Source organism: Giraffa tippelskirchi, chromosome 4, assembly GCF_054371585.1.
Source record: "Giraffa tippelskirchi isolate mGirTip1 chromosome 4, T2T-mGirTip1v1.2.pri, whole genome shotgun sequence".
Lineage (NCBI taxonomy): Eukaryota > Metazoa > Chordata > Mammalia > Artiodactyla > Giraffidae > Giraffa > Giraffa tippelskirchi.
This window is the reverse complement of record NC_137278.1, coordinates 86,382,988-86,405,420: the sequence shown is the minus strand read 5'-3', so window position 1 is coordinate 86,405,420 and position 22,433 is coordinate 86,382,988. Positions and strand designations below refer to the sequence as shown.

The window sequence follows — 22,433 nt, the reverse complement described above, 5'->3', positions numbered from 1 at the left end:
AGGATTGAAAAGAAATAGGTTCAAGTGAAATATCTGTCGGTTTTTTTTGTTGTTGTTGTTCTAATAGTTTGTAGTGCAGATCAATAAAATGTTTGGAAACAACTTTTTATTGTCAGTTTTCTTGTGTATAAAATCAATTTTTCACCCAGTCAGTGTCAGAGCTGTTAAATAGAACACAAGACAAAGTTCTCAGTATCTGATCAGGTCCTAAACCAGTGCTGTTGAAGAGAATTTTTGTGATGATGGCGATACTCTGTATCTGCTCCATCCAGTGTGGGAACCAGTAGCCACGTTTGGCCATTGAGCACTTGAAATGTAGATAGTGTGACTGAGGGACTGAATTTTTAAATTTTATCTGTGTGTGGGTGCATACATAGTTGTGTCCAACTCTTTGTAGCCCCATGGACTATAGCCCACCAGTCTCCTCTATCCCTGGAATTTTCCAGGCAAGAATATTGGATTGCCATTTCCTTCTCCAGGGGATCTTTGTGACCCAGGGATAGAACCCACATCTCTGGTGTCTCCTGCCTTGGCAGGTGGATTCTTACCACTAGCGCCACCTGGGAATTAATTTAAAGAGCCATATGTGACTCAAGGTGATTGTGTTGGACTTTGCAGACCTAAACTGTGTAGATTTCAAAAAAATTTTTTGTAATAACTCTTAGATAATCTCAGTGTTGATATCTTACATTTTTCTTAATAACACTGAAATGTAGTAGTGTATTTGTGGTTATACATAATGGTTTATGTTTATTTCTTTATTCTTACATGCAGACAACAGAAGATATTCCTACTTGGTGTGAGCAGTTTGCAACTTTTTGTTCAGAGTAACTGGACGGGGCCTCTTGTTGATTTACACCCTCAGGATTTTTTGCCATCTGTTTTGTTTCAGCAGTTCAGTGAGGTATGCTTCTTGGAATGTCATATGTAGGTATTATTGTGTTTATTCTTTAGAAGTGGATCTTTATAAGCCAGAGTTAATAGTAGGTAAGAGAGAAACATGACTTCGTGGCTTGTACGGAACCTACTAAGAATGCTTGTTCATTGATCAGAGTTTCATGTAATTCAGAAGTTCCCTTGTCAGTCTCAAACTCCTCTTCAAATGCTCCTCATTTTATGGAGCTCTGTTAGCTGCTCTGTTTATTAAAGAATGGACAGCTGCACCAGTCCTCCAGCTGCATATTTTACCACAGCTACACAAAGATATTTTCTGAAGAAGTAGAAAGTCTGGAGATCTGTTTAATTTTGTTGCAGAAAAGTTTTGCGGCTGTGCTTGAAACAGTTCCTAGGGAGATTTCCTTTGTGTCACAGATATACTTATTTGTATGTACTTAACATGTCTGGCTCAGAGATGCTCCATGGTGATAATGATTCTTAATATCCATGTATGGCATCAGTAGGTCATCAGTAGAGCTTGCGGTTTGAACTCCTCAGTTGTGTTTGAGCACATATACTTAGGGCTTGGGGGAATATAACATGCCCTAAGAAGAAGAATGATAACTGAATTATCCAGCCACCTCAGAGAACTAGAGCCTAACTATTGATCACTCAGCCTGGAAAAAGGGCACCTTAACATCCAGAACTTATGCAGTCAAAGAGACCTGTTTACTGTTTACCTGGCTTCTCAGAATTAGAAATAGCTGATGAAAGGGGAATGGAGTTGTTAGAGATCAGTGTTAATAATTTGATGGTAGGTGGGAAGAGAATTACAAAAGCAGTCATAATCTGAAGCCATAGCAGTTACTGCTGTACAGTCGGTTTACTGAGTCATAATGTTATATTGTGATAGAATAACTAAGATTTATAGTGCTGGCTGTAAATCATTATTGAAAGGTTAAAAGCCCTTCCATATTTTATGTCTAAGAAGGGAATTTAATCTATACCTTACAAGAGTTTTCATCCAAAATGATTACAAGTAAAATCCCCAAGATTTTGGCACTTAAAAAGATGCTTTGATTATCTAGAAGTGTATGTATATGGAACATCTCGCTTCCTCTTTGACTGTGTATGAAACAGTTTCTGGCCTCTGTTGCTGTACAGTGCAGGTTAGAAGGTTGCTACCAAACAAGGTTGCAAATATGTACTGAGCACTGATGTGTGGTTGGAGTGGTGCTTCATTCCCGTGTGTTGTATCAGTTTGACATAGCCTTTGATGAGAAGACTGAAGCTCACAGTGGTAAGAGAACCTTGCAGAGGCTTTATAGCTGGGGGATTGGAACCCGCATTTTCTGGGTCCAAATCCAGTACTCTTCTCTGCTGTGCTAGTGTGGTGGCACCTGTGGAGTCAGATAGCAATGCAGACGGGACAGAAATGGGTTACATGAGGGACTCAGACTATAAGAAGACCTTTTAGTCAAGAGTGGGCCTTGAGGTAGAACCTGAAGGGTGATGAGGGAAATGGATTGGTAGAGAAGAGGAGGAAATATGTTCTAGATGTAGTCACGTGAGCACAGATTTAGAGGACAGAAGAGTAGGGTGTTTGTGAGGGCTGTATGAGAGGGCTGCTTTGAGCCTGTTGGAGCAGCAGTAAAAGATGGGGCTCAGGCCAAATCGTAGGAAATTTTCACTAAGACCTTGATTTTAATCTTTTTATTATAAGTACCTCTTACTCAAAAAAGCATACAAAATGTGTGCAGTTTAAATAATAAAACATCTTTGTTTCCACCACCTGGCTTGAGAGAGGGAACATCACCAGCCTCGGAGAATGGAACTTTCTGACTGCTCTTGCTTAGGTGTTGATCCCCTTTGCCACTGCGGTGGCTGTGTGGGCCCAGGGCTGGGAGAGCCTTGGAACTGGTCTCATCTGGCTTAGCGGCCTCCTCTAGCTACCTGATGTGCACCACAAATCATAGCATCTTCTGCATGTGCTCTGACTTGGAAAAGGTTGGAAAAGAATTAGAAGGTCTCCTGTGTGTGCTTCTTGGTGACATCCCCAGCCCCCTTTCTCATGAAACACTCGCATGAATTTGATGTTAACATTCCATTGCTTTCTTCACAGTTTTAGCACTTGTGTATGTATGTATCCTCAGAGAATATATTGTTTAGTTTTGCCAGTTTCTGAACTTTATGTAAGTTAAATAAGCAGGGTGACAATATACACCCTTGACGTACTCCTTTTCCTATTTGGAACCAGTCTGTTGTTCCATGTCCAGTTCTAACTGTTGCTTCTTGACCTGCATACAGGTTTCTCAAGAGGCAGATCAGGTGGTCTGGTATTCCTATCTCTTAAAGAATTTTCCACTTTGTTGTGATCCACACAGTTAAAGTCTTGGGCATAGTCAATAAATAAGTAAATAAAGCTTATTTAACTTATTTATCAGGAGAAATGCTGGACTGGATGAGGCACAAACTGGAATCTAGATTGCTGGGAGAAATAATCAGTAACCTCAGATAAGCAGATGACACCATGCTTATGGCAGAAAGTGAAGAACTAAAGAGCCTCTTGATGAAAGTGAAAGAGGAGAGTGAAAAAGTTGGCTTAAAACTCAACATTCAGAAAACTAAGATCATGGTATCTGATTCCATTACTTCATGGCAAATAGATGGGGAAACAGTGGAAACAGTGACAGACTTGAGTTTTTGGGGCTCCAAAATCACTGTAGGTGGTGACTGTAGCTATGAAATTAAAAGATGCTTGCTCCTTGGAAGGAAAGTTATGATCAACCTAGACAGCTTATTAAAAAGCAGAGATATTACTTTGCCAACAAAGGTCCGTCTTGTCAAAGCTATGGTTTTTCCAGTGGTCAGGTATGGATGTAAGAGTTGAACTATAGAGAAAGCTGAGCACAGAAGAATTAATGCTTTTGAACTGTGGTGTTGGGGAAGACTCTTGAGAGTCCCTTGGACAGCAAGGAGATCCAACCAGTCCATCTTGAAGGAAATCAGTCCTGAATATTCATTGGAAGGACTGATGCTGAAGTTGAAACTCCAATACTTTGGCCACCTGATACGAAGAACTGACTCATTTAAAAAGACCTCAATGCTGGGAAAGATTGAAGGCAAAAGGAGAAGGGGACGACAGGATGAGATGGTTGGATGACATCACCAACTCAATGACCATGAGTTTGAGTAAACTCTGGGAGTTGGTGATGGATAGGGAGGCCTGGGATGCTGTAGTTCATGGGGTTGCAAAAAGTTGGACACGACTGAGTGACTGAACTGAACTTTATGTAAATGAAATAAATTGTGTTCTGTGACTTGCTTTGCTTAGAGGTATATTTTTGGTATTATAAATTACTCATTTTTCCTGTTGCATAGTATTCCAATTGTATGAATGGACCACAATTTATATATGTATTCTACTCTTGATGGCCACATGGGATGTTTCCGTTTTCGGTAGTATATTATGTACTGTGCTGTTGGGAACACATCTTCTGGGAATCATTTGTAAGAGTTTCCAAGCACAGCAAAACTTATAAAAGGATAATGTTTGGTGCAATGAGCTAAATGAAGGAGGCTGTTTTTCCTGCCCGCCCCCTTCCTAGGGCTATAGTTAGGCACCCTGAGGGCTGAGGGGACTGATGTTTTACCACACTTGTAAATGCTTCCCAGGCCTGAGTTGGGAAGCTCTGCTGAGGACATGTATCCACGAATGGAGTTGCTGTGCTCTCGGGTGTAGCATGTTCAGCTCTTCTTATTTGTGTCCGGTTGTCTTGGAGAGAATTATTCAGTTTATACTCTTTACCAGCAATCTGAGAATTTGGAAGATAGAACGAGTTGAAGTTTTTAAATTGGGAAGTGACATATCAGTATTTTCCAGTTGTTTTTTTCCTGTGCTGATTGATGTTTCATAGTTCTTGTGATTACAGATATCTGTGAATATACTTCATGGTCTTGGAGTAGAGTCATCAAAGCCACATTAGTTTTCCCTGCCTCCAACTGATGGCCTTGGCGCTTTTAGCAGTGTTGTGTGACCGCTGGTCTAACCAGCCTCGGGATAGCACTGAAGGTTAGCGTCTGAGTAGGTCCTTCTCACACATAACAGTTGCACTTCTAGTAAACTGGTTTTATATCAAATGTATCTCAGGCTTCCATATGTTGACTTTTTTTCACTGTTCTGATTAATAAGTATTTTTATATGTCTTATGCTCTCTTGACTGAGGAATTGTTGCTAAGGAACTTGTAACTTTCATTTTATCTGTTTTAGTTGAAAATATAAACAGTCCTCTTTAAAACTCAGCCATTTTTCCAAACCTCTGTAAGCATGGTTGGAGCTCGGTTGGAATATCAGTGGTAGATCACAGGAGTAGATAAAGACTGCTCCACTTAAGCAGAAGATAGAAAAGCATTCAATTTTTTGATAATAATGATGCAAAATAACTTTGGGAAAAGAAATTTGTTTGTTTATTCATGCATTCACTCCTTTACTTATTTATTATTTGCCCTATTAATGGCATTCTCTGAGAACTTACAGAGAAGGAGGTTTAGTAACCAACCTCTGACTTTGAGTATCAGAGGAAATGAGATCCAAGTAGTATATCACGGAGTATCTCTTTGTGTAATTTTCTGTTTGTTGCCCTGTTAAGTCTCCTGTTTGTTATCTTTAGGATTTCATTAGAAGATAATGATCTAAATTTGTGCTACAACAGATAGATGTCTTTTTTGTCCCAGTGTGATTAAAAAAGGATTCTTTTTCTTAAAGTCATGTCTTGTACTTCACCAGTTTGGTTGGGATGTTAGGAAATAAAGATTTTTAAGTCTACCTAAAGGGCAAGATGATTCGGTGAGGCTTCAGGTCCAGTTTGGGCATGTTAGGCAGTGTCTTCTCTCAAGTCCTTAAGCAGTAGATTTGCTGGTGTAATTGGTACCTCCACTTGGAGGTCTTGCAGGGAACCTCAGACTCATCGTGTCCACACTGGATTCATGATGAGGTTCTTCTCCAAACCAGGTCCTGTTCTGCGTCTGTGTCTCAGTTACTTACACCACCATCATGCAGTTATCCCAGTCAGAAGGCTGGAAGTGATCCTGGCCCTGTCCTGGAGGGCTTCCTCGTGCTTAGCCTAGGTCTGAGGGGAAGGTAGCATGAGATGGTAGGAAGAATACTGGCTTGGGAGTTGGAAAATCTGGGCTGTAATCTCTGTTCAGACGCTAACTTTGGTGTGATTTTGGACTGGACTGAACTTTTTTTGTTTTGTTTTTTTCTAAGACTGAGGCAGTTGTAATACTTCAGAATACTTCCTTGATTATTGAACTTTAAAAAAAAATTCATTCTACCCTCAGTGTAAGTCAGCAGTAAGCTCTATTGGTAGTTTGCTGGTGGTCATTTACATTGTCTTTATTCCTCAGGTACACTTTTCAGTGATGATGAAGGGGCTGTTCCTTTCGTACCTTTATTGAATGTTTTGATAAAGCATTGAGCCTGGCACTGGCATCACTTGGATAGTTCAATCCTTACAAGAACCCTGTGAGGTGTAGGTTCTGTTATTTGATTTTATAATTGAGGAAACTGAGGCTCAGTTAAAAGAAATCTACCTGTCCCCACAAACTAATAAACAGTAAAAGGACTCCATCCTGTGTTGGTGACTTAGAGCTTGTGTTCCTGATGTTGAGCATTCCTGCTGCTGATTTTGTGGCAACTGTCAAAATTATTCAGCCCGCATTTTAAAAACATGAGTGTTTGGTCCACTCTGAAAAATCTGTTCAGTTGAGATAAGGATTTTTCAGAGACCTCCGTTTTGGGCAGCCTCTGTTCACGTCGGTCTGTGATTGTATGCCTCCTCAGCATCTGATATGTAAGACTTTGTTGTTCTTTGGCCTGATAGTAATTAAGGGGCAGCTGTGGTTTGTAATGACATTAGCTGACTGGTGAAGCATATATGAAATGTAGGTGTTAAATATGAATTCTTTCACATGGGGATGGCTTTACTGAGAAAACACTTTGTTGTAAGTAAATCTGTAAGATAATGGTGCCTCTTCAATAGTAGCATTTTCTTGATTGTTTTGTTCCTCTAAAGTATAAGCAGATGGGTGGTCATTGGTCAGGGCAGGCTGGAGTTGTAGATCTCTAAAGACATTTATAATATTAGGACTTGGTCCCGTGCCAGTTGCTGTGTAATAGATTAATGATTGTGTTTCAGAGCTGATTAACTGGAAAATATGTATCCTTATAAGACATAAAGGTTAATTTTTTTCTAAATTATTTGATCTTAAATTTTTTTTTTTTTTTTCAGATCAAAGGACTGGATGCGTTTGTTCTGAGTCTGCTTGTTCTAGATGGTGAATCAATCTACAGCCTGACCACGAAGCCTATCCTGCTGTTATTAGCAAGAATTATCTTAGTGAATATAAGACATAAACTGACAGCTATTCAGGTAAGGAAAGAAAAGGAGCCAGGAGATTCAGACCCAGGTGTGACTTTTGTGCTGATTAGCATCAGACTTTGGGTGTGATGCTGACAATGTCTTGATATATTTATTTTCTAAGTCTTCCTTAGGTATTTAATTTTATCTCCCCCATTTTATTAGTATAAAATGAAACATTGTCTCTTTAATAGAATTGTACATATGTGTTGTATGTATGTATACATATGTGTAAGTAAGTGTTCATTTTCTGAATCTTAAAAGTGGGTTTAGAAACATCCATCACAGTCTTTTATGAATTTCATGTAAGGATAATGAGCAGTAGCCAGAAGCATGCATAGCACTTACAGTAGATCTTAATTACTATTACTGTTTCTTGGCTCATGTCCTGCGTTGATTGATATTTGGGTTAGGTTTAGTAGAGCATTTGTTCAATATCCATTGTATGGTTTTCTAGGGTACGTATAAATTAGTGAGAAAAGCTAATATGTAGTTCAGTTCAGTTCAGTTGCTCAGTCGTGTCTGACTCTTTGCAACCCCATGAATTGCAGCATGCCAGTAGGAGGTGATAAAAACCACAAGAGAGACTTGAAGAAAGTCCTTGAGGTGTGTTGGTTCTGTTGCAACTTCTCAACTGTGTGCAGCTAACTCTTCAATCTTCCTTGCAGTGTGAAAGCAGCTGCAGATATATGTGAATGGGTGTGACTGTATACCAATAAAGCTTTATTTACGGACATTGAAATTTACATTTCATATACTTTCCACATGTCACAAAATTTTCTTTTCTTTCTTTCAAAAATGTAAGAACCAGTCTTGGTTTTGGGCTAAAGGAAAACAGGTGGAGGGCTGTTTCTGACCCACAGGCTTGAAGCTTCCTGATTCCTATCCTGATTGTTGCAACTTAGGCATGTAGAACTTGTATTACCAGAAATAGTAAATCTAAATTTTATGTGAAATCTCCTAGTTTTCAAGTGTTGGCTGAAAAAGTTTAAGAAATAATATTTCTCTGGATAAAATGGGGACTTGGTCTGTACTGTATAAGGGCTTATTTTCCTGAGCATTTAAGTTGAGACAAAGAAGAGGTAAAAAGGGAATCATGCCACTTTCAGCAACTCTGATGAGAGCCAGAAGGTTTGGAATCAGTTTTACCAGAAGGGTTTTTACCTGATGGGTTTTGGTGTATACTAGCAGATATAAAGCCTTATCTTTGATCTTTTTAGTGATGTTAATTTGAATAAAAAAATGTTTTTCCAAGTTGATTTGAGTTAAATGATCTTATAGACTGATTAGTACTTGACCCTAAAGAAAGTGTCATCAAGACATGAGGTTGCTAAATGGCATCATTTTCTTTCTAGTGAGACTAATGGTCATTAATGAGTTAGTGATACAGTTTTCTTGATAGAAAACTTTCATCAGTATGCCTATTAAGCAGGAATGTATCAGGTTGATTTTTTATTGAAAATAAAAATGATTTTATTTTTGTGAAACAATAAAAGAAGATGATTTTTCCCCATCCCCTAGTCTGTGAAGTATATAGACCATTATTAGTAACATGTTAATGTTGAGTAAAAGGAATTTTGGCTTTGGAATCAGACCAGAGTTTGTCTGGCTTAGCGTCTTACCATCTCTGTGACCTTAGGCCAGTGAATTACTCTGAATATCAGTTTCCTTATTTATAAAATGGACTTAAGTTGGCAAACATTTACTGGGTTTCTTTTTTTTTTTTTTTTTTTATAAATTTATTTATTTTAGTTGGGGGCTAATTACTTTACAATATTGTAGTGGTTTTTGCCATACATTGACATGAATCAGCCATGAGTTTACATGTGTTCCCCTTCCTGGACCCCCCTCTCACCTCCCTCCCCATCCCATCCCTCTGGGTCATCCCATTGCCCCAGCCCTGAGCATTTGTCTCATGCATCAAACCTGGAATGGTGTTTTGTTTCACATATGATAATATACATGTTTCAATGCTATTCTCTCAGAATGTCCCACCCTCACGTTCTCCCTCAGAGTCCATAAGACTGTTCTGTGCATCTGTGTCTCTTATTCTGTCTCGCATATAGGGTTATCGTTACCATCTTTCAAATTCCATATATATGCATTAGTATACTGTATTGGTGTTTTTCTTTCTGGCTTACTTCACTCTGAATAATGGGCTCCAGTTTCATCCATCTCAATAGAACTGATTCAAATGTATTCTTTTTAATGGCTGAGTAATATTCCATTGTGTATATGTACCACAGCTTCCTTATCCATTCGTCTGCTGATGGACATCTAGGTTGCTTCCATGTCCTGGCTATTGTAAACAGTGCTGCGATGAACATTGGGGTACACGTGTCTCTTTCAATTCTGGTTTCCTCAGTGTGTATGCCCAGTAGTGGGATTGCTGGGTCATATGACAGTTCTATTCCCAGTTTTTTAAGGAATCTCCACACTGTTCTCCATAGTGGCTGGACTAGTTTGCATTCCCACCTACAGTGTAAGAGGGTTCCCTTTTCTCCACACCCTCTCCAGCATTTATTGCTTGTAGACTTTTGGATAGCAGCCATTCTGACTGGTGTGAAATGATACCTCATTGTGGTTTGATTTGCATTTCTCTAGTAATGAGTGATGTTGAGCATCTTTTCATGTGTTTGTTAGCCATCTGTATGTCTTCTTTGGAGAAATGTCTGTTTAGTTCTTTGGCCCGTTTTTTGATTGGGTCGTTTATTTTTCTGGAATTGAGCTGCAGGAGTTGCTTGTATATTTTTGAGATTAATTGTTTGTCTGTTGCTTCGTTTGCTATTATTTTCTCCCATTCTGAAGGCTGTCTTTTCACCTTGCTTATAGTTTCCTTTGTTGTGCAAAAGCTTTTAAGTTTAATTAGGTCCCATTTGTTTATTTTTGCTTTTATTTCCAATATTCTGGGAGGTGGGTCATGGAGGATCCTGCTGTGATTTATGTTGGAGAGTGTTTTGCCTATGTTTTCCTCTAGGAGTTTTATAGTTTCTGGTCTTACATTTAGATCTTTAATCCATTTTGAGTTTATTTTTGTGTATGGTGTTAGAAAGTGTTCTAGTTTCATTATTTTACAAGTGGTTGATACTGGGTTTCTTTTGAGTACACTGATGCTCCCTGCCTTCTAGAAGGTTATTTACTAGTATGACTTGTCAATCAGAACAAGTAATAAGTGCTCTAGTCAGGAGACAGGATCTGGGAACTGTCTAAAGCAAGACTTCAAGTTTCCTTTTTATTAATGCCTCAGATTTTCTATTAAGTGATTCTTGACAGATAGAAAAAGGCACTTTTATTTTCTAGTAAAAAAAAATTAGATTATGCTTTCTTTCTTTGTTTCATACTCCCCCTTCTCCCATGTGAAGACTTTGGATTAAAGAGTTAGTTTATAGATCTGATTTTTAAGAGCTGAGCACCTTAAGTTGTATGTTTTTTTAACAGGGCAATCTGTTTGACTGGATCTATCTTAATTCCCATGTCTAGAAAAGGAAAGAATAGGTTGCCAGATCTGACTCACTCACTGCTGACAGAAGATAAGGACGGATAATTGGAATATAGACTGACTTCATTAGCTTAGTGATAGGAAAAAAATGAAAATGAGGCAACAACTCAGGGAATTAAATTAAAAATGGTGTGAAACTTCTTTCTATTAGATAATTCTACCTTTCCTTTACTTCTGTGGCCTGAGGAAATAGCATTAGTAATTAGAAAAAATTTTCTCATAGAGTCAAAATTCATTTGTGATTTTATCATTGTTGCAACAGTTGTGTGTAGCGGTTTAGAAGGGAAACAGGCAGTTTTACCCCTTGATCAAATGAAGAAATTAAATTCAAGTAACAGAAAATGCTTTTGGTAATTAAGCATGATTTCCAATTAGTAGGTATTGCTATAAAAGAAAGAAAAATTTTCACACCTTTGGGCAAAATAATTCAAAGTAACATAGTTATAACTAACTTAGATGATTCAAGGCATGATCATACTTGGTAATTTAATGAGCCTATCAAAAATAGTTAATACTTCTTACTGGCACACACACACATATGTATAGAGGAAGAGCCTAGAGGAATATAAACCTTTGTTATGGATTTTTCTGAAGAAGGAGGAGGGTGCTGAGGCAGCAGAAGAGAGACTTACATCTTCACTGTGTATGCTTCTGTATCGGCTTGTTGTTTAATCAGGATGTGTTGAAAAGTAAGACTGAGCACCAGAGAACTGAGAAAAGGCTACTGTGCTTTCAGCCTGTGCATTAGTCAAGACAATGTATAAAACGCAGTCTCCACCCTCCAAACTACAAGGACCAGCTACTTACACACTTGAAAAACACGAACTCTGCAGTGTGGTTCTAACTTCTAGGCACAGTGTGGAAGTTCAGGGGAGTGAGAGACCAGTGCGTGCCCTAGTCTCTTCTTTGGGAGAAGAGGTTTCGTGGAAGAGGGTGTGGCAGAGCTCTTCCCAGTTTGAGGAATAAACTGAACCCGGGCTATTTCTTACCTTCTAGCGTGCACAGCATGCATTGCTTCAAGGAGGATACAGGGATGAGTGAAACATGGTTCCTCATCTTGTTGGCTAGCTGGCTGACAACACTGAAAACTAGGATGACATACACGAGTATGGTGGGGTGCGTTTGCAAAGGGAGATGGGAAACACGTGCTGGAAGTTGAGACAAGGGGAAGAATCACCCCACAGGAGGTTCTAGTGCGGGGCCTCCCGGGATGGTGGGTGTTGGATCATGGTGCTGGTAGAGCGCTGTAGCAGAGCCGGGTGATGACAGTATGCATTTTAAAGGAGGAAATGGGAAGTTGAAAATGACATCAGGAAGCCCAACTGGCTTTGAGTGAACGGAGGAGAGATGTTGTCCTCGTGGAAGACAAGGCAGTGGATTTGGTGTTACTAGTGAAGACGTAGCCGTGGGTGGGTAAGCTTATTGAAGAGTGAATTTAATCTCACAAATGTAAAAAAATTCTAAAAGTTGATTTGAGTTAATATAAAATTTTTTTCAAAAGGGTCCTTTTATTTCAGCTTACATTGGTATTTCCTTTTTCTAGAGCTTACCATGGTGGACGTTGAGATGTGTGAATATTCACCAGCAGTTGCTTGAGGAGCGCTCACCTCAGCTTTTTGCTCTTGCTGAAGACTGCATCAATCAAGGTATGCTGCAGATTTTGTCTGCTTTGAGCATGTAGCTCTGTTCTGTTTTCTTGGCTGAGACTTTTGCTTTTTCATTTATTGCTTGACAGCATATGGTAACTTTGTCTGAGGTTGTTTCTCCACTCTTTCTGGATTTGGACTATCACAAATTATTAGGATGTCAGATTATAGGATTTCTTTTTTGTCTTTGAATTTTAAAAAAATCAATCAGTGTTATTTATATTATTAATACAGACTTAAGTGATTTATTCTGTGAGTTTACCTTGATTTTATTACAAATTGCCTAAAGGTATTTAAATATTTTCTTGGTTTCTTAATGTAAGAAACCTTGTAAGAAACAAGTTAAACTCCCTTTATTAAGAAAATAATCCTTAACTAATTTGAACTGGAGTAAATTGTGCCAAACTACATGCAGAACAGGAAATTATTTATCCTATATCCTTCTGAGTACATGAAGAAATAATTCATTTTTTTAATTAATAATACTTGGTAGAAAATAAGTTTAGTGAGGATGACAGTGGGTATAGAGACATTTTTATAGTTTTTTCATTATTTTTGTTGTAATATATAATGTACATATGGAAATGTGCCTAGAATAGAAATGTAGAATTTACCAAATACTTATAAACCACACTTTTTAAATTTTATTTATTCATTTTTGGCTGCACTGAGTCTTTGTTACTATGAAAGCGGGGGTTACTCTCTAGTTGTGTTGTGCAGGCTTCTCATTGCAGTGGCTTCTGTTGTGGTGCATGGGCTTAGTTGTCCCGAGGCATGTGGAATCCTCCAGAACCAGGGATTGAACCTGTATCCCCTGCATTGGACCGCTAGGGAAGTCCTATTGAGCCTTTTCTACATTCACTTTTCAGAGGAGACATTGTAGAACTCCATTTGTCCTCCATCTCGATAGCAGTTTTTATCTGAGTTAATTTCTGTATGAGAGTTTTTCAAAAAGTGAAATATTATAGAAGTTATGAGAAAATTAATCCTACCCAGATACCATATGGGATCTTGAATCTTCTCATAATAGTGTTGCCTAGGCACGGAGTTCTCTTTCAAATGAAATATGAAGTTGGACTTGGGGAAAATTAAGACCTGATGCTCAATTTACTGGCATCATTGTCCTCTATTTTTAGTAAAATGAAAACTGTAGACTGAGTCTTCCCCCCATTCATGTCATTTCGTATTTTTAAAATGAAGTGAGATACATTCCATAAACTAAAAGTGCAAGGGAGAAAGAGAAGTGGGGATAAACTTCTAGTTCATGAAATCAGATAAAGTTTTGAAAGCCAGGGACAAGTTGAACATTACTGATTCTAATGGGGAAAAAAGTTGATTTTTCCAGAGGATAGTGAAAGCATTTGAAAGAAGATGGCGTCCGGATTCAGCCCACTATTTAATTTTGTGAAAAGGTATTATATTATAATAAGTATTACGTTATACTGTGTAGCATATAAAACAATTTCATATGCTTCATTATACTTTTATGGAGTATTGGTAAATGAACAAAAACACAAGGAGTCACTGGAAGTTTTATTTCTTTCTCTTATTGTAAAGGAAATCAAGTTTGATGCAGTTGCCAGAGGGAAAGCTACATCTCTTCCCTTTATCCCATTATTACGTAAATCTACATTTATGTCTATACCTTAACCACATCTCAGTGACTTATGTTCTTAATGATGACCTTTAATTATTAAGAAAAGAAAAAAAATACCTTCTTAATGTACCATATTAAAAGGTAAGAACCATTTGATGTGTTGTAGAGAGAATTCTAAGAAGTAAAATATAGTTCTCTAAACAGAAAGGGTTAACTAAGATATCTGGAAAATATGACTCTAAGTGACTCATTCCCCAAGTGGTCTCAGTTCTTTTCTGCAGTATATTTCAGCTTATCATTTGCTTTGCCTTACAACTAAGAATTTTTTATGTTGCTGTTCTAGGCTAATCAATGACATTTTTCATTTTATCTAGTCATAAATTGGTCCGTTTTAGCTATGACTGAGTAAGTCTGCACATGGTCTTAAATTGCAACATTTTCATAAACAATTTTATTTAAAAAAATGTTCTGGGATTTAACCCAAATGTTGACCAAGCATTCAGTTATAACTGAAATATTGTTTGGTATCTAGAGAAGACTATTATATTTGAAATGTTGCCCTTGAACAATCATCAAAAAGTTGGCAAGATTTTTTTTTTTTCAATCTGTGACATATAAGCAAGTGTGATCTTTGTATTTTTGTCCAGGAACGTTACATCAGTACAGTGTAGTGGAATAGAGCCCATCAGAGTATCAGCATAACTATGCTGGACTGATCACATCTATGAAAGGAGTGAGTTAGAATCTTGAAAAGTCTGCTCCTCAGCACACTCTGAGGTCCTCTTTTGGATCTCACACTAACGAAACCATGATTCTCTGAAGAACTGCTTAAGGGCACACAATCATTTATTGAGGCATCTGATACTGAAAACATGTTCCATATGGCGCATGAGATGTAATATTGAGGTTTAGGTGTTTGAAGATGAGCTTATGAGGAAGTCACTGTTAAAGAAAACAGCCTAAAATACTTTGTCTGAAATTCCACTGTAACATCTCCAGGCAGCTCTGTGACTCGAGGCTTATATTGTCTCCACATCCAAAGAGTTGTTCAAGAGATTAGTTTCTTGGTGACTGATGTATGCATAAATTAAAAAAAAATAAATTTGATACTTTGGAATGAATGTCATTATAAATATACTAATAATCTAATCACAAGTATCTGATTATCCATATGAATCCATAGGGATTTCATTTTTAACATAGCGTTAAAATAATCTGATGAGAAGAGATTTTGTTGTTTGTTTTTTTTTTTGAGATTTTGGTTTTAGCATTCATTTTAAATATAGTGGTTTGACATTTTGACCCAGAAGGTTATGATTATTCATTACCATGGAGCACCTAAAGATTTATTAAAACGATAATTATATGTCTGTTGGGTCAACATACTTTATTTATTTATTTCATCTTTTTATTTAAACTTGAGTTATCCAAATCTCAAAACTTTGTGTTCATGGTTGACTCACTGTTTTTCATCATTCTATGTATCTAGCCAGTTCTTAAATCTTATCAGTTCTTGCCTAAGGGTTCCACATCCATCCTTCTTTTCCATTCCTACAACTTTTATCCTAGTCAGTGTCTGAAATCTGAGGTTTGGAAAGACACATTAGAGATTATCTTGTCCAGCAAACTTATTTTCCAAAGAATTGAAACTCGAAGAGATTGTCCAAGCACCAGAACTATGACCTGGAGTTTCTGACTCCAAATCCTGCTTACTCTTCTCTCCATTACTTTTCTCCAAACTGGTCAGTAGGGCAGAATTCTAATATCTAATAATTATAATGCAGTTCACATTTCAGTAGTCCATACTCCATACCAAGCACTGTTCTAGGTCTTTAAATATATTAACTAGCTTATTCCTTGCAACAGCTCTGAGATAGGACTGAAGACTTGACATAGGAAGGTGTAGTGGTGGGTTTGTGTGCCGCCCTTTTTTAGCAGTGTTTCTGGAGTGTAGTTAACCTACAGTAAGACTCACATTTAAAGTGTAGAATTGGTGGTATTTTATATACATATATACTTCTGAAATTATCAGAATCAAGATAATTAACAGAACCTAGAGTTTTAAGATCTGACTTTCAATTTCTCTTCTGTCACTCACACCCTGTGTGACTTTAGGGAGTTTGTCTGACTTCCAAACCAAGAGTTTCTTTGTGTGTAAAGATGGTCCGTGAGTCTTTTCCAGGTGTAAGATAATGTGATTCTTTGTAGGCCAGCTTCTTAATGCTGGTATCTGTTGCAAGATTGTGACCAAAAAAAGTTATCTCCTCTTTCTTTGGGCTTTCTTGTTGGGATCCATAATTGCTACAGAGTGCTTCCTTTTAGTAAATTAAAAAAACCTGCTGTTTGTTGCCCATAACTGCTATCTAGAGCTGTGCTGTCCGGTGTAGTAGCCACTAGCCACTAATGTGGCTAATTAAAAGAAGTAAAGAATTCAGTGTCTCAGTTTCACTAGCCCCGTTTCAAGGGCTTAGAAGCCACCTTGATGGTAAATGGTTACCATTTTGGACGGTGCAGCTGTATTTCATATCATCACAGAAAGTTTTATTGGGTAGCACTGGTGTTGAGCAACGGAGAAGTACGTAGGTCTATCCTTCCATCTGTGGGGTCAGTCTTGCAGTTCCTGAAGGGTGTTATCACTATCACTTCGAGTCTAAGGGGTTGCACCTGACTTGTAGGCTCTTTCTTGGCCTTCCTTTCTTCTCCTTGTACAGCAGTACTGAATTGTTTTTATTTTTTGTTTGTTTATTTTGTTTGCTTGTTATTTGGCTGTACCAGGTCTTAGTTACGGCATGTAGGATCTAGTTCCCTGACCAGGGATTGAACCGCAGGCCCCCTCCATTAGGAGTGTGGAGGTCTCAGCCACTGGACACCAGGGAAGTCCCTGGATGATTATTTTTACATACTGATTTCATCAGGTCATTTTTTTAAATTAGGAAAATCTTTAATTATTCTCAGTTTTATTTTTGACTTTGTATTTCCTGTGTAATTTGATACTTACTTTAAAAAAGATTTTTAATTTCTTGCTGTGATCTGGTCACTGGTAGTTGCTGGGGATATCAATGTACTCAGTGGGATTGAGGCTAAAATACAAGAAGAAGAAAAGGGCACAAAAAGAAGGGAGTGACAGCCATGTAAAAAAAATGAAGCCTTGCTATTCGTGACGATATGGATGGGCCTTTAGGGCATCATGCTGAGTGAAATAAATCAGAGAAAGGCAAAAATTGTGTGATCTCACTTACATACGGAATCTAAAAAACAACAGAACAATGAAAACCAACTCATAGATACAGAAAACAAATAGCTAGTTTCCAGAGGAAAGGGAGGTGGGAGGGGCAATATAGATAACGGGGATTACGAGGGGCAAACCTCCAGTTATAAAATAAATAAGCCATGGAGACTTAATGCAGCATAAGGAGTATGGTCAACAATATTGTAATAATTTTGTATGGGGACAGATGGTTATTAGGCTAGCGTGGTGATCATTCATAATGTATACAAATGTTATACAAATGTCAAATCACTATGTAGTACACTTGAAGCTGACATAATATTGTACATCAACTATATTTCAGTTAGAAAAAAAGAGGGAGGAATGAAAGAAAGGATGTGATTAGTCTAAACTTGAGACCAGAGAAGGCTTTGCAAAGTGGCTAATACTTGAACTGATTATTGAAGGAGAAACAATCCAGTAGGTAGTTGGAAAGGGCATGTTATATGTACAAAGAGAGGCACAGAAACTTGAGATATCTTTGTGTATTTGGGATTTCCAATAGTTTGGAACGGCTGGACAGTGTTAGGAGTTATGTGTCAGGTGATGTTGCAAGAGGTTGATAGGAGCTAGGTGGGTAGGAAATTGGAATTCTGTCTTGTTGGTGACAGCCATCAGAGAGTTTCTAAATATTTGCCCACTCTTAGGATATTTACTGAGCACCAACTATGACAAGTGCTAGGCTTACACAGCAGTGAACAAGACACATGTGGACCCTTCTTTTGTGACCCTTACAGTCTAGAGGTGGAGTTATAGCCAGATTCTACCCATCTTTCAAGGCGTAGTCCTTCTGACAAAGTTTGTTCAACTATCCCAGCCTTATGGATTTTCCCCCTATGATATTTATGTCCAGTACCACCCAGTTTCAAATCAGATTTACTGTATATTGAATAATGATTATGTGTCTTCTCTTCTTAGTGCTTCTTCCATCTTCTTTTTAGGGGAGCACAGGGCTTAACTTTGCTGTAGGATCTAGCCCAATCCTAAGCAAGTAAAATAATTCAATAGATACTGATTAGAATTGTAGGGTGGAGAATGGAAAGTTGGAAAGGGGTGAGAGGCAGGAGGAGGATGGAAAAATCAGACAGGGTGACAGTGGAGACACGCTTGGGAAGTATGGAGGTTGGGGAGAAGAGGATTTTTTAAATTTTTTTTGAGGAAATGAGTTGGAGTAGGCTGGCACTTCCTGTGGTTGTGTGCCTCCTTGGTCTTCATGGCTTATGATGGACACCCTCCATCCAGCTGTCAAGGATCCTATAAAGTTTCCATTTGGTTGGCGTTTTTACTTAGGTGACTCATGCTGCATTTGGCTCTGAAAGTACCATCTGTCTATTCATTGTAAGTACTTACCTAGTGATTTTATAATTCGGTCATTCTTTTTTTTCCCCTAGAATTCTTTTGTAAAGAAGAACTCATCAACCAGGGTTATGTGAGAACCCTAAAATTTAGTCTGTGTAGGAAAGACAAGCTATGTTCTTAATTTTTTCTTTAATTGCTAATATTTTGGACTTAAATTTTTTTTGAAACATAAATCTCTAGAAAAGTTGCTAGTACAAAGAACTTTTTTTTTACTCTGAAACCATTTAAAATAAGTCATTGAATTGATGCCCCATCACTTCTGCACATTTTAGGGTGTTTTTCCTACAAAGACATTTTCCTGTACAATCACAATACAACCACCAATATTAGGAAATTAACATTGATTAAATACTAATATCTAATTACTGCTGTTCAAGATTAGCCAGTTGTTCCCAAAGCATCCTTTATAGCAACATGATCCAGTCCAGAACCTAGTGTTACATTTAGTTGTCGTTATCTCTTTAGTGTCTTTCAATATAGATCTGTCACAGGAACTGTGCTGTGTTATTCTCATTGCATCCTACCAGGTGGTACACGAATTCACTTGGTCTCATTACTGGTGATACTAACTTTGGTTACTTGATTAAGATGGTATTTGTCCGTCTTCTTCATTAGAGTTACCCATTTTCTCTTTACTTTTTTTTTTTTCATTTTTTTGTTTTTGAAACAGCTTTATTGAGATATAATTGACATACAATACACATGACATACTTAAAATGTCAATTTGTAAAGTTTGGACATGTATTTACACCAGTGAAACCATCATCAAAATTGAGATAATGAACATATACTTTGCTCCCCAAAACTTCCTTGTGATTGTTGGGAATCCCATCCTCTTACACCCTTCCTGATCTCTCCTTCAGCCTCTCAGGCCACCACTGATCTGCTTTCTGTTACTACATATTAGTTTGCATTTCCTTGAATTTTATAAAAGTGGTTTCATATAGTCTCACACTTTTTGTGAGTGTGTGTGTTTAGCTGGGCTTCTTTGACTCAGCAGAATTATTTTGAATCATCCATATCGTCACCTATAACAATAGTTCATTCTTTTAAATTGCTAAGTAGTGTACCATTATATGGAAATACCATAATTTGTTCTTTCATCTGTTGATGGAAATTTGATTGCTTCCAGTTTTTGGTTATTACTCTTTATAATTAATTGCTGTTGTATGATGATGTACTTAGATACCATATAAGTCTCCTATTCCTCAGTAAACTTTGAATTTATGCATTTATATATTGACATTCGTGTGCACTCACAGATTCCAAATTTATTCAATGGATTACAATTTGGTGCTCAAAATGTCCCACATTTGGCCAGTTGCTGCTGCTGCTGCTGCTGCTGCTAAGTCACTGCAGTCGTGTCCGACTGTGCGACCCCATAAATGGCAGCCTGCCAGGCTCCGCCGTCCCCAGGATTCTCCAGGCAAGAATACTGGAGTGGGTTGTTTGGCCAGTTGAGGCTTATTCAAATTGGCTTCTGTGCCCTTTCAACATATCTTTGAGCGCTTCTTTATTTTCTGACATAAGAAGATGCTTTAGCCTTATTTTGTATTACTTTGCTCTGGCCCTGGAATCAGTAATTTCTCCAGGGAGCTCTGGTTCCTTTTAAAGTCTTTCAACAGCCATAGCTGGAAAGTATGTGTATGTGTATATGTAAGTACACATGTACATCTGTGTCTATTTCTATATTTATCTATGTATTAAAAACCATGAATTGCATCATCTCCAGTTCCAATCCAATATCACAGAATTATTTTAGTCTTCTCTCTTCCCAATTTCTAACTCCTTTCTTTGACAGTGAAAAAACAGGCTCCCATTAACCTCAATATAAGTGTTTGTACAGTTTTCCTGTACACAGTCAGTCTCCCAGCTGTGTCTCTACGTTCAGGCTGCTCCCTTGGCCCTGACCTTGGGGAACCCACGACTTAATCCTTGACCTGGCTCTTTTGAATGTTGGTTGAGTCCCTGGCCCTTTGGAGCACACCAGTTGAGACCCCAGCCCCCACAAACACTACTCTAGCCTCTGACTGATCCTGAGCAAACTCTCTGGGTGAGCTGTGGACCTGGCAAACATGCTGGCTGAGCCTTTGGTCAAGTCACCAGGCCTGGTTTTGAGAAAGCATAACGCATGTTTCAGACTTAGGCAAGCAGCCAGCTGAGGCCCTATTTTGAGACTGTTCTTAGCAAACATGTTGGTTGAATCCCTGTCAAGTCCCTAACCCTGACCAAGGAGCTCCAATGAAAATTTAACTCTACAAAGTGTTTGTATTGATATTTGTATCTTTTTCCTAAACTGAAAATCTTGTTCATAACAATGTTAATGTAATTATTTGCTTTACATATAAAATATTTCAGTGGGAAAAGAATAGTCTTTTTAGCAACTGTGCTGGGACAGCTGGGTAACCATATGCAAAAGAATGAAATTGGACCCTTACCTTACACTGTAGAGAAAAGTTAAATAAAAATGGATTAGAGTCCTATTGTAAGAGCTAAAACTCTAAGACTCTTAGGAGAAAAGATAGGGGTAAATCTTTATGACCTCAGATTTGGCAGTAGATTCTTACATATGACACCAAAAGCATCAGCAGCAAGAACAAAAAAATAGGAAATTTGGACTTCATAACAAGGTTATGGACCTGTAACAAGGTCTATTCAGAAAATTTTAAAAGCTTTCGTGTTTCAAAAGACACTATCAAGAAAGTGAAAAGACAGGCCATAGAATGGGAGAAAATATTTGCAAATCATATATCTGATAAGGAACTTGTATCTAGAATATATAAAGAACTCTGACAACTCAGTAATATAAAAGACAAATGACCCAATTTAAAAATGTGCAAAGGATATAAATAGATATTTATCTAGAGAAGACATTCTAATGACCAATAAGTAAGTACATGAAAAACATTTGATATCAGTCATCAGGATGATGAGAATCAAAAATACGATAAGATACCAATTTACACCCACATGGATGGCTGTAATTTAAAAAAAGTGAGATAATCATATTGTTGAGGATGTGGAAAACTTGGAACACTGCTGGTGAAATATAACATGGTGTAACCATTATGGAATACAGTTTGGTAGTTTCTTAAACAGTTAAGTGTAGACTCACCATATGATCCAGCAGTTCCTAGGTGTATATACCCAAGAGAAATGAAAACATAGGTCCACCCAGAACTTTGTATATGAATGTTTATAACAGCATTATTCATAATAGCTAAAAGATGGACGTGTCCATCAACTGATATATGGGTAAATAAAATATTGTATATTCATACAGTGGTTTCTATTATACTATTTTTTAGCCATGAACAGAAATGAAGTGTGATACATACTTCAGCACAAGTGAACTTTGAAAACATCATACTAAATTATAGAAACCAGATATGAAAGACCACGTGATAAATAAATTTCCTTTATATGAAATGTCCAGGATAGGTAAAGTTAGGATCAGAAAGTAGATTAGTGGTGTTTAGGGCTATGAGAGGGATGAGGGGAAGAGAATGATAGCCAAAGGGTTCAGGATTTATTTTTGAGGTGATAAAAATGATTTAGAGTTGACTATGGTGATGGTTGCACGTTTCTTGGAATATACGAAAAGCCATTGAATCCCATACTTCAGATTGGTGGACTGTATGTGTATGAATCATCTCAGTAAAGCTGTTGAAAAATTTCACCTTACATATACAGCATAGTGACTATAATGAATAATTCTGTATTGTATATTTGAGAGTTGCTAAGAGAGTGGATCTTAAAAGTTCTC

At 37.7% G+C, this 22,433-nt stretch overlaps 1 protein-coding gene across 4 annotated transcripts in view; it reads left to right on the top strand.

The window, feature by feature from the left end:
- The window catches only part of TTC27 (tetratricopeptide repeat domain 27), a 159,967-nt gene that overhangs the window by 3,506 nt on the left and 134,028 nt on the right, over positions 1 to 22,433 (top strand). For all 4 annotated transcript variants that reach the window (XR_014082145.1, XR_014082146.1, XM_081590270.1 and 1 more), the window contains exons 3-5: positions 775 to 904; positions 7,170 to 7,310; positions 12,341 to 12,443. Coding sequence is in view for 2 of the 4 variants with exons in the window: in XM_081590270.1 (XP_081446396.1) it covers positions 775 to 904; positions 7,170 to 7,310; positions 12,341 to 12,443 (374 nt within the window). In the remaining 2 variants the exon portion in view is untranslated. The remainder of the gene's footprint in view (positions 1 to 774; positions 905 to 7,169; positions 7,311 to 12,340; positions 12,444 to 22,433) is intronic.